The sequence below is a fragment of the Cyprinus carpio genome, chromosome A20 (assembly GCF_018340385.1).
Source record: "Cyprinus carpio isolate SPL01 chromosome A20, ASM1834038v1, whole genome shotgun sequence".
In the NCBI taxonomy this organism is placed as follows: domain Eukaryota; kingdom Metazoa; phylum Chordata; class Actinopteri; order Cypriniformes; family Cyprinidae; genus Cyprinus; species Cyprinus carpio.
This window is the reverse complement of record NC_056591.1, coordinates 14,970,701-14,984,182: the sequence shown is the minus strand read 5'-3', so window position 1 is coordinate 14,984,182 and position 13,482 is coordinate 14,970,701. Positions and strand designations below refer to the sequence as shown.

General features: G+C 36.8%; 1 protein-coding gene across 2 annotated transcripts in view; it reads right to left on the bottom strand.

Annotated features, from left to right (window-relative positions):
* Positions 1–13,482, bottom strand: part of LOC109053124 (kinesin-like protein KIF26A) — a 50,046-nt gene that overhangs the window by 21,130 nt on the left and 15,434 nt on the right. Inside the window, exon 1 of one of the 2 annotated variants that reach the window (XM_042777771.1) lies at positions 4,732–5,529. The exons of the other annotated variant lie outside the window; for it this stretch is intronic. Coding sequence (XP_042633705.1) covers positions 4,732–4,748 — 17 coding nt within the window. The 5' untranslated portion in view covers positions 4,749–5,529. Of the gene's footprint in view, positions 1–4,731; positions 5,530–13,482 lie in introns of those variants that run through there. 2 annotated transcript variants of the gene reach the window in all.

Genomic DNA, 13,482 nt, shown 5'->3' with positions numbered 1-13,482 from the left:
GTTATGGACACAAGAAAACTAAATGAGGTGCATTTATTTGATCCTAAATAAATAAACAAATAAAAAGGCTGCATTTATTTGATCAATAATACAGTACAAACAGAAATATTGCGAAATATTACAAGTTTAAAATAACTGCTATCTATTATAATATATATTATAATGTAATTTATTCCTAATTTATTCCTGTGATGGCAAAGCCATCACCTCATGTAGTTTTCTTGTGTCCATAACCATTCTTTGCTGCTGGCTTGACATGGGGGGTAGCCGTGGCCTGATGGTTAGAGAGTCAGACTTGTAACCTGAAGGTTTCGGGTTCAAGTCTTAGGTCCAGCAGGTCCAGCAGGTTTATGTATGGTTATATAAGATCTGCACCGTCAGTTGATGTTTTTAAAACTCGTGTGAAAACGTATTTGTATTCTGTTTCTTTTAATTCTTGACTTTGTCATTTTATATTTTGTTTGTTGTTTTTCTTGATGTTTCCATGCTTTTAGATGTACAGTCCTTTGGTCCACGTTGTAGTAGAAAGGGCTATATAAATAAACGAGACTTGAGACTTGAGACTTAAGTAATAATAATAATAAACTTTTATATAAAGCACCTTTAAAAGCAGCTTCTCAAATCAATACAATAAAAACAATACAAAATCAACAAGCAAATGCAAGTTTAAAAAAAAATGTCTTAAGTTGAACCTTAAAAACATCATAATTCTGAGCGTCCCTAAGTTCAAGAGGCAGAGAATTCCAAAGGACAGGAGCACAGAAAAAGAAAGCCTTATCACCCATAGATCTTAGACGAGTTTGAGGAACCAGCAACAAGTTTGACTGAGAGGAACGCAATCTATGACTAGGAGTGTATGGATGTAACAATTCTGTAAGCTAATATGGTGCCAGTCCATGTAATGCTTTAAAAGTAAGCATCATAATTTTGAAATCCACTCTAAACCTGACCGGGAGCCAGTACAAAGATTCTAACACTGGAGTAATATGACTGCCAATTCTAGTCCCAGTTAAAATCCTAGCGGCTGAATTTTGTACAAATTTGCAACTTATTCAGTGTAGATTTAGAAGCTCTGGCTAAAAGAGCATTACAATAGTCTAACCCCAAGATGACAAAGGAATTTATTAGCATATCTGCGACTGTAAAATTTAACATAGGACGCAATCTTACGATATTTCTAAGGTGGAGAAAAGAGGTTTTGATAGTGCTCGGGACAAAAGAATCAAAAGACAGATTTGCATAAAAAATAACTCCAAGGTTCCTTATTCGACTCTGGATATCCAAAACGGAGCCGTCAAGAGTCAGAGACAGACAACCAGCTTTAGAAATTTGATTACAAAACTTCAGTTTTACCACTGTTCAAGCACAAGAAATTATTATGCATCCATATTTTAATCTCAGTGATGCAGTCAGACAAATAAGCAACATCAAGGCGCTCATGAGGTTTTGAATGTTTATAAATCTGTGTGTTGTCGGAATACAAATGGTCATGAAGGCCGAGCAATCTCAAAAGGTGGCCTAAAGGTGACAAATAAATGTTAAAAAGTAAAGGACCTAACACCGACCCCTGAGGGACGCCAGTTGAGACAGAACTAATCTTAGACCTACTGTATAACCACCCATAGAAACAAACTGGGAGCGGTCAGTAAAATAAGACCTCAGCCACCTTAAGGCAGTCCCAGACACACCAAACACTCTTTCAAGATGAGTAAGTAGTAGACTGTAATCCACAGTATCAAATGAGGCTCTTAGATCAAGAAGAATAAGAATAGATGTTGCACCAGTATCAGAAGCCATCAACAAATCATTGATGACTTTGACCAAGGCCGTTTCAGTACTGTGAAATTTACGAAAACCCAACTGAGGTTCAAAAAGATTATTAACTGTGAGATGGTTACACAAATGAGAGGCAACAATACGCTCAAGTAATTTTGCCAAAAACGGGAAATTTGAAATAGGATGAAAGTTATTGAAGTCGTCCAGTGCAACATTTTCTTTTTTAGGTACAGGGGTCACAGCAGCAATCTTTAATGCTGCTGGAACAACCCCAGTCTGTAAGGAGTCGTTTATGATACTGAGAACAGCAGGACACAAAGCATCAAAGCAAGATTTAAATAAGCTAGTGTGAATAGGATCAAGCAAGGTAGTTGTAGATTTCATGCTAGATACCTCCCATTTAAGAGTCTCGGTATCAAGTTGAGGAAAGTTAATAAGAACACCAGTGAACTCTGGTGAACAGTGACATATGGTAGTAGAAACAGGTGAAACGGAAATTTGTTTAAGGACATTATCAACTTTTGAATTGAAAAAATTAAGAAATTAATTACATTACTGCTGAGAAACAGGCAAGGTAGAAACAGCATTAACTTGCAGCAGACAATTTATAGTTTGAAATAAGTGTCTCAGGTTTCCTTGGTTCTTTTCAATAGTCTGGGAGAAATAAGAAGATCCTGCAGTCTTAATTAGTCGTCTGTAATCATCCAGAAGATCCTTCCAAGCTAGATAGTATACATTCAAGCCAGTGAGATGCCATTTACGCTCCATTTTCCGACAGGCAGCCTTCTTAGTGCGCAAATTATCATTATACAATGGAGCAGCACAAGCAAAAGTGACCTTGCGTGTCCACAGAGGAGCAAAAGTAATTAAGCAATAAGAGTATTATTCAACTGTGAAACTTTCTCGTCCAACGATGTTAAATCAATAAATGCAAATCACCTAAGATGGAAACAACAGTACTTGAAAAATCTGTTTGATCAATAGATTTCCACTTTCGGAATGTCACAGTTCGAGTGGTACACAAACTTGGTCGATGTAATTCCAAATCAAAGAAGACAGCTGAGTGGTCCGACAGACCAATGTCGACGGATGATAACTGAGATGCAAATTATAATTAGCTACATAGTCAAAAGTATGTGGAGACTCCTGGGTTTGGCTTTCCAGTTTTAGTCAAATCTTCACCCAACGGCAGTGCCTGACCTCACTTATGCTCGTGAGAAAACCTGCATTCATGTTCCAACACCTAATGTAATGCATTCCCAGAGGAGCAGAACCTTTTAGGAAGGACAACATCCCTATTAATGAAAATGTACATAGTGGTTTGGTGTTTGGTTGTCCACATGCTTTTGACTATACATGTCTGGCAATGGTTAAAAGATGCAAGCTACCTAAAGCTGTGTGTGTTTTCCAGCTCACGTTTTGTTTTTATGCCTGTTAGCACAAGGTTGAAGGGCCTGAGGAGAAAAACTTGAGCTCATTAAATGCCTCACTCTTCCTCAAATCCTTTCTCTCTCTCCCTCAAACTCCTTCAGCACAGGCTCTTCAGGGGTGAAAAATCACAGAGAACACTGTGTAATTACAGTCTCCATGAAGGACACAAGAGCAGGCCCCCACAGGAAATGTGCATGTGCCATGTATTAAAAGGTGTGATGGGATTTGTGTGCAAACACACAAAGATTACAGAAAGAAATTAGCACTTAGCATTATTTCTATGTGCATGAATAAATTGAAACAAAGCATAATTAAGTTTGCATTTTTTATAAATTGCAAAAATGTTACTAACAATAAATATATTAAAAGCGTACATATTGATATTATGTTTAAATATTTTTTCCACATTATTTCATTACTTCCTCAAACTTAGATTTAGACTCGCATTTAAATAAATATTTAAATAATACATTAAAATAATACATTAAATAATAAACACATTTAAATTAATAAATTAAAATTAAACAGCAGGGCATTTTGTTTACTCACCAAAGCCAATTTTTATTCCCAGTTGGCACTTGTCAATTGTTAATTTTGGACTCTGGGTGTGAATGAGGGAGAGAGACTGAGAGTGAAGATGAAGAGCTCGTAATAGTGGAAATAAGAGGTTGGGAAAAAAATACTTGAGTGAGAGGAGGAGGGTTTTATTAATGTTAAACCAAACCAAACAAATGTATGGAGACATAGCCTCTTCTTTGCCTCCTCCACACACCTCACATATTCACACACACACATACATACAGTTCCTCCTCTAACATAAAGAGGAGACCCACGCCCACACGTAGGGCAGAGAGCCACATTCACCACGTCTGGCTGCACGACAAATGCTTTACAAGCTCTTTATGAAGCACAACACAGTCACGCACACACAAAAGACTGAGATATCAGTCTGGAGTGAACAAAGCTGAGTGACCAGAGTGGGTGCAAAGCAGCATGGTAGAGTGAGCTCCGATACGCTAGGCTGGGCTTTATCCAGATGTACCCACCTGTTAAATCTCCTTTCCCTGCCCTGTAGTGAACAGTCTGCCTCTGAATTTGGAAGTGAAGTTTTAGGATTGCAACTGAGAGCAAACCAGTGCAACTGTGATTACTGAAGCACTTTTACAACCTTAATTATATATACTTAGCTTTTCAACAATGGAGCAGCATGTTAGAAGGGTAGTTCACCCAATAATGAAAAATTCTATTAATTTACTAACCCTCATTTCAGTTGTTTTTTTTTTTTTTTTTTTTTTTTGGCCATACAGTTCAAATTAATTGGGTTCAGTGTTGTTTGGACCCCACTGACTGTGAGTAAATACTGACAGCATTTATGTTTTAAAAAAAAAACAAAAACAAAAAAAAAAAAACCTTAGGAATCAACCCCAACATCCTTGGTTTGCCAGAACAAGTTGAACTGCACAAACCTTACTGAAAAATGCATGTAACGTCAATAAACAACTCAAAAGAGTCCATTATACTTACAGTTCTCTCCAATCCATTATCTCAGTTCAGAGGGCATATCATCACAGCGGTGAGAAAAGCAGCTTATTAATTTGTTCATTCCAGTCCCCGGTAAGAGCACTCCATGACTCCCAGCACATGTGAGAGCGAGGCGGGGCGGTTGCGGAAGGCGGGCTGGAGACAGGGGGCTAGAGGTGTCAGCTGGAGGATGGGGCGATGTGATTACTGTCACTGTCATCAGGGGTCCATTTCATGCAAATTCCCAGACGAGGAAGTGGATACAGGTGCGATGAGATGAACAGGGCGATAAGGAGATGTCAGAAATGGTCATGACGACCCTCAAAAGTTTTCTGTAAAACAAACAAGTATGTGGTGCTCCTGCAGAGATGCATTTTCCGCCACACTCTATTTCCGCAGAGCAAGTCTCCGGTGATCGACTTCCCAAAGTTTGGTGCTTCCTCTCACCTGTCGGTAGAGTTTGCAACCCAAAACTTTCAACACATTTTTTTCCTCTTCACTTCAAGGTAGCCCTCACTTCACCTCTGCATCAAAGCTGGGCGGGGGCACGTTCTCCCTCTGTGCTGCACTTCTTTTTTCTCCACTCTCCCAATGACAGATCTCCCAGGGAAGGCAGTGGAAAAGGAAAATCCACTAGGATGAGGGGAAAAAAGAGTCAATTCCTGCTTCTGCTGTTGCTGGGAAACCCTGGCAGAAGTCCAGCGGTCCTCTCCGTCTACTCTCCACGTCTCTCTCAGTCTGGTTAGTCGCTCTCACCTTCTCCCTCTCGCTTTGCTGCACTCGCTCTCTCCCTCTCCTCTCCTCAGCCCAGCCCCCTTTCCATTTCCCTCCCAGACACAGTGTCAGTACACAGCTGCTGTGCAAAGCTCCACTGATAGGCAGCATGCTCCACACATACTTGTCTGCACACACACATTCTCTCTTTCAATCACATGAACACACGTCGCTGACGTGCAAAGCATGCACTTTCACACACACTGGCATGAATACTTCATGAGTGCAGAGGAGCCCCCTTTCCACATTCTGCTGGACTTCAAAGAGACTGAGTTAGTTTGTGTGAAACAGAAGTCAATCTGTTTCCTATTATTAAAATAAAAAACGAGACTAAAGAGCTTGGATGAAAATTATAACAGATGATTTTGTGTCAACAGACTGATCATTTGAAAGGAGAGGTCACCAAAAATGTCATTTCAAATCTGTAATCTTTTGTTGTAATGCAAATCAGTTTTGGCCGTACAATAAAAGTCAATGGGATCATTTAAGTTTGGAATGACATGAAGGAGCGAATTGTTGTTTTGGGGTGAACTGTTCCTTTTAGAAAGGTGATTAGCAGAATACAAATAAGGGCTGGTTAGATGGATGGATGGCAGCACTGATGGATAAATCGATGAAGCAAGATAAAACAAACAAAGACTGCATGCATGCTTAAGGAACAGGTGAGCTGTGCAATGTTAATGAGGACATTAATCCTTAAGCAAAGCTACAGACCTCCACTGCTTTCACTAATAGTCAGAAAACAACGCTGTTAACTATTAACCATGCAGACTCTGACTTTAGGTGCTTGGGGAAAAGAAGAGTGCCAATTAACATGTAATATTTATGTATGTGTGTGTGTGTGTGTGTGTGTGCGTGCGTGCGTGCGTGCGTGTGTGTGTGTCTGAGATGATGAATTGGTGAATGAGGTGGAATGAACGAAGAGGGATGTTCTGTTCCACCAGAAAGTATGACATATAGCCTTGCAGGACTTGCTCAATAGCAGATTCACCTGCTCTGAGTCACCATTCCCTGAACAATATGTAATGTGGCCATTGGTCTAGCTGACAATGCAATAAGCTCTGTGGTTTGCTGATTGGTGAGAGTTTGTTTTGGTGTCTCTCTAAACTCTAATCTCTCCAAAACCTATTGATCTTTCCAGGTTTTGTGAGTTTTAAAATTCAAAATACAGCATTTTTGTCTTCTCTTAGCAACAAAGATGTGACAAAATGTTTAAATGTCAGCTACAGTACAGCCCATTTTATTTCTGTAATTTGAATTATAGAAATTATTTGTATGTAAAGGATATTGGATCTTCAGGAGGAAAGAAAAATCTCATAAATCTCAAAAAGCCATTTTAACCATCAGAAATTGTATGGATTTTGAAAAGTGGGCATTACATACCAAAATGAATCAAGAACAAAAGTTAATTTGCTAAAACAATGCCTTAATATTGTGATACAGGGGCAGGTTATTACATTTTAAGTGCACATTATGCACCAATGAATTGTTTACAATAAAAAAAGTTTGTTTCGTTTTTTTATTAAGTTAGTTTAGAAAAACGTAGAAGTAACGACCAAGAGGTCAGTGGCAGACAGTGAGCCCTATGTTTGATCAATTTAGTCTTCTCAAAACATAACGACTTGCCTAATATAAAATCTATAGATATAAAACATATCAAGCATATAACAATGTTTAAACATTAAACCTAGATAAATGTGTGCTATATCCAATAGTTTGTGCGGAGAGGCTTGGCATCACTTGCATTTTTTTCAGTGGATACGCCGTCATTTTTGCTCAAAAAAGTAAGAGTAATCATTCGTAACTGCAAAGGGTCTACTTTTATTTGTGTGCACTCACAATATCAACAAAATGTTGTGCTTTTATAAGATAAAGAAAACAAACATGATGCCCTTTCTGCTGTCTTGTCTTTAACAGGAGTACAACAATTAACCGAAACTCAGTGAAAACATACCTCACAGACATGATAAATATATCTATAGAAAGATTTCAATGATTACTTAATGAAATAAAACAAATCGAAAACAAAAACTTTTATATTATAAATTTCATTATAATCATAATCCGTAAAGATGAACTTCTCTCTAAAGGCGCGTCTAATGAGGAGATGGCGAGTCGGTATCGGCAACTTCATCCTTGCGACACAGACTCAGAAAACACTAGTTTATTAGTAAATAATTCAAATATCTCCTTTCTATTTCCCCATATTTATGGTAACTACTTTTGCCCCTGCTTTCCGGCAAGCTTAAGCCTCTTGGGTGTATTTGAAAGCAGAACTGTTCAGCTGCGCTGACGGCATGCACCATACATGCTGCTACCGGGACAATAAACACTGCCGAGCCGCTCTTGACAGTTGCGGTAGCACGGTCTCGTGTCGTTTCCACCAGCGCGGCATTTTTTTTTTTTTCATCACTAATTGATGGATGTCTAAAATATAAAAATAAGGAGAAGCCCAAAACAGGCACCACACCAGCCCCAATTCAGAACATTAACATATGGCACTTTTCCACTGCGTGGTACGACTCTGCACGGCCCCAGGCTGAAATGCAGAGCTCTACTTTGAAATATGTCTCTTCTGCTCACTTAGGCTGCATTTATTCAAAAATACAATAAAAACAACAATGTGAAGCTCTTTTGATCAATTTAATGTGTTCTTGCTGAATAAAAAAAATTACTTTCTTAAAAACAAAAAATCTTTTTGACCCCAAAATATTGAACAGTGGTGTACATGTGTAAAAAGTTAGATTTCATGCTGACAACTGGCACTGATGTCTATTTAGGTCAAGCAAGAGTCAACTTTGCCATTTGGTCATTAGCTGAGAAAGCCTTTAGGTTCCCTAAGGACAATTTGTCACCAATCTCTCTAATCCACTGGCAGCCTATATCTTGAAGCTCATTATTTGACTAGACATCTAACACATCATTTTTTCCCCCACTTCCTTCCTCTCCTTATTTTCTTTCTTTTAGTCACCTTGGATCAGTCAACTGTTCAGGAAAATCCTAGGCAAACCATGGTAGCAGATAAATCTATAACTCTGACCATTAAAAAATCCTCACTTGTGTCAGACATTTCTGCAGCTGAAAATATAGAATAGGCAAAAAGTCTTTGACCCAAAATATTGTTAACCCTCAATTCAGCACTTTTTCAAAAACAAAATTTAATTCGGACAGTTGCAACTTAAAATCACAGGATGGGATAAAAAGTTATTTCTCTTCTCTTTTCCTTCTTCTTACAGAGTTTCTTTCATTTCGAACACATAATGCACATAACCTTCAAAACTTCAAGTCATTTTAAGTCAAGGCTTTGTTGAGTCAGCATCAAAGTTTGCCTTGACAAACTTAGACTTTCTTAACTGTGGCTTCAGTTACAGTCTTGCTGAGAAATTCTGTTATATCTGTGACAATTGCAATGTCTTTTCAATAAATATTCTTGCTAACATCTTTCTAGTATATGAGGATTCTTTCAAACAGCGTATAAATTCTGTAAAAATATATAATTTCACTGAAACTACTGGATAAATGGAAGGGTGCTGCATTATACTGCACCCCAAAATAGCCCAGTCTGAAATCAAGCTTTTTGCTATGAATTATATTTCAAATATCTATAACAAAATCCCACACTAAATCAATATGAAGCCAGTGGGCACTGAAAAAAGTTTCAAATGACTTAAGAGAATGCAGATAATGCAGGGCAGCTGGCAATACATGGACTAAAAAGCTGCTTTTAAACTGAAGATTTCCCCTGAAGAATGACTCAACAAACAGAGAACAATTTAAATATACTATATTTATCTCTATTTAAATATACTGTAGACATTTTATCATTGTTTGATTATTTCTTGGACACCTTTTTATATCCAAAGTGATCTGTGACATATATTACTTTTTATGTTATTCTCACCATTAACCAATAAATGACCATTATTAAAATGCTCTATAATTTAAATGGGAAAAAATTCCTTTTGAGATTTGCTAAAGATTAAATTTAAAAGTGTTATTAATTTTATTAATGTTTCCCTTGAAATCCAGGCACACCTTTTCAAAAGGCACACCTTTGTACCTAAAGAGTCCATATTGGTACCTTAAAGGTACATATTAGCACTTAATTAAAGTGTACACATTAGTACCTAAAAGGTACAAAAGTGTATCTTTTGAAAAGGTACTGCCCCAGTGACAGCTTTTGCACCTTTTTTTCTGAGAGTGCATGAAACCACTGATTCATATATGAGACACCATTGAGAGGCTTTAACGCCAATGGCTAGAAAAAGATCAGCTTAAAGTGCAACGCAGCTCAATAATTGCTGTGAAACCTAAATGGTGTACCAAAACACCACGACACCACTCAACATCTTCTACTGATTCCAGACACCTGTTTTAGCTGCTGAGCTGCCATGTTCTCACTCCTTTGGCTCTTTGTCTTAATGTTAGCATGTTAGCGACTATTAGTCATTTTGACTATTATTTATTTTGACTGAGCCTGGCAGAACACATTCAGTTTCTGTTGCTAAACAGAACAAAGAGGAAATAGAAGCCACTAAGAACCAATTCCAATCGAATATTCCCGTTCAATATTTTAGCCAACAACAGGTTGAGCAGTTGTTGGAGGCATCAGGAGCTACCAGGGCTCAGCTGTTTCAAAGACATGGCAGCTCTACTGATCAAAATCCCAAATCTCCCCTGTTTCCCCTGTAGATTTAATATGAAGAAGGGGGAGTTCAGACAGTGGGGTGGAGGCACAAACCCCCTTCATTTTCAAAAGAATAGTGCCCGACTGGAAAACATCAAATAGTCCAGCTCAGAGACTCAAGGATCGGCCCTGTCAATATCTGCCTGCCATGTGTCCTTTATTGTTTTTCCTCCCCTCTTTTTCTACCCTTTAGAATGACAATGAAGCTTCATCTACTGTAAGCATGAAAAAAAAAAACTCTCGAAAGGAGGTTAAAATGGAAAAGTAGATTTTTAAAAATGAAAAGAAGGTAATCCCTAGTGATCTTATTAGTATTCATCTATGATGGCACAGAGTGTAAAATGAGAGAGGCAGGATTAAGGGGATACCTAAAAAGCAAAGAGTGCATAATAAGTAGAGGGACAGAAAAAGAATTACAGAGAGCAAGACAAAAAGAATTTCAACTAATTTAGAGATCTGAATAATAATAATAATAATAATAATAATACTAAAATATTTAAATAAGGTTGGTCTTAAGGCATAAGGCATAATCCATGCAAAAATTAACATTTCTGACTGCGGCAAAACACAAGAAAGACATTTCCAAAAATGTCTCAAAAGTATAGATGTGTTTTTCTGTCCTTTAATGAAAGTAAAGGTTTTTAGATCCTATTGACAACAGCTGAAGCATTCTTCAAATATCTTCTTTTATATTCTACAGAGGAAAGAAAGACATACAGGTTTGGAACAACATGGGGTATGTAAAGTTTGATTTATTCAACAATGTAATTTTAACTAAAAAAAGTACTTTCATTTATACACAGACTGTGTAACTGGCAGTTTTTCCTTATAACAAGCAAAATAATCTGCCAATGGGGTAAGCAAAATAATCTTGTTTTTGGTTTGAAATAAAACTTGTTTTAAGGAAAAACTCCCTTAATTTTGACTTATTTTTTTCTGAAAACAAGACAATAATTTTACTTGTCTAGAAAATGCTTTCTTGATTTAAGAATTTTTAGATATTTGGACTAGAAACAAGACAAAAACTCTAAGTAAGAAAAGCATTTTTTGTAGTGTTCAAAATGACCGCCCCCACACTCTCAGAAAAAAAGGTACAAAAGCTGTCACTGGGGTGGTACCTTTTCAAAAGTCACACCTTTGTACCTAAACAGTCTGTATTGGTACATTAAAGGTGCATATCAGTACCTAAAGTGTACATATTAGTACCTGAAAGGTACAAAAGTGTACCTTTTAAAAATGGAACTGCCCCAGTAACAGCTTTTGTACCTTTTTTTCTGAGTGCATGAGGCAACCTACTCCATAAAGTAAAAACAGCCTTTATAACCAGTCTTCATCTCATGCGAGCTACATTATTTTAAACAGTACCTTTAAACAAAATGAAGCTCAGAGTTTGTGAAATTACAGGGAATTAATTTATAGCAATAATTTATAACATTATATTCATAATTCTTGAAATATTTCTCCCCTACAGTCTACTGTTGCCCTTTAAGAGCTGACCAGGAAAAAACAGTTTTGCTGCATTTGTTACCAGTATATTCTCTTTTTCTTTTTCTCTCACTCTCACAGACTGTTGCTTCACCTGAATCCTCTCTCTCTGTCTCTGTCAGCTGTTTCCTGAATGTCAAGAATTCTACACACTCACAGACTGATGTTTAATTACCACTTAGACATGCCTATACATACAAATATACTCACACACACATCCGTGAGAGTACATCGCTGACAGGCAGCATAGGTGCTCAAAGCACCTGAGAATATTCTCTCTGTAAATAGCATTTTAAACAGACTTCGTGTCATGAGCCACTTACTTGCATGGAAACGAGGGAAGAGGAAGGAGTGGGAGAGCAAGACAAAACAAAACTAGGAGAACAAGCCTGACAGGGAGTGATTGTAAAGAAAAATGAACAAAAATAGAGTGATGTGGAAAAAGAGAGAGAATGTGAGCTCTTTCTCCTCAGAATTGCTTATTCAACTCCATCTTTCGGCAAACAAACTGGGTCACGGGCTGAAACTTTGGCCCAGAATTATCAACACAGACTGCCAGACTGGAGACATGGCCAAATGCCAAACAACAAAAAAACACACTCGACCTGACAAACAAAAGCTGCCACACGACCCGCACACTGATACACTATACAATGTGCCCTCATCAGAAACATGATGAGAAATAAGAATGAGGTGCCTAGATGAATTCATAAAAGTAACTGCATAATAAAAATTATATATAATGTTAGTAATGTTAATAAATATTCATATTTATTGCAAATAAATACGTTTACTACTATACACAATGATTAAAAAACAGCTGGACAATCTGATTGGAATAACCAAATGTACTCATGTAAAACATGATTTTTAAGAAGCGTTTTAGACAAAAACATTATGTATGATAATTGTGATTAAAAGTTTCAAATCACAATCGAAAAAAACTTTTTTTTGGCAGCTCACTGAAAGTTCACTTTTTTTTTTAAAAAAAAGTACATCTTTATTTTAAGGTGTCCTTGTTACACGTTATACTTGCTATTATAATAACAATTAATTATGTATAATTACATGCAAGTAACCCTAATCCAAATCCTAAACCTATAGTAAATACATTTAGTTAATTAATATTTCTCAGTACTTAAATGTATAATTACACTGTAACTAGGACACTTTAAAAAAAAGTTTAATAAAAAAAAACTGTTTTACAGTTACCTATCATATTTCATATATAAAACCATATATTATATATATTTTTCAATCATATGTATCTGTACTGTAATAGCACTGAAATCTGTTTTTGTAGACACAATATGTGACCCTGGACCACAAAACCTTTTCATAAAAGAAAAATAGATAATTTTGACCCATAAAATGTATTGTTAGCTATTGCTACAAATATACCCATGTGACATTTGGCTGGTTTTGTGGTCCAGGGTAACATATAAGTTATCTTGAAAAATGAATAATAGTAAGATAGTAACCACTTTCAATTTCACTGTCAGTACAGCCTAATGCAAACTGATAACAAAACCAAAAGAATACAAAATGCGGAAACTAGCAGTAAACAGTGTCAGTTTATATTACAGAAGCTTTGTATTTATACTGCTATGCTGCAGTAAGTCTTGCTGCATTGAATTTTGTATTGCAGTTTCAATGCACCATCACAACAAACATTTAAGCATTTTACATTTTAGCTTTTGCTTTTAGGAAGTTCTGCCGGTTGTAACTTTTCCTAACCATGATAAGCTGATACATTCCTACAAAGTGCATATAGTATCACACAAAGAGAGAGAGGGGTTGTTGTAAAC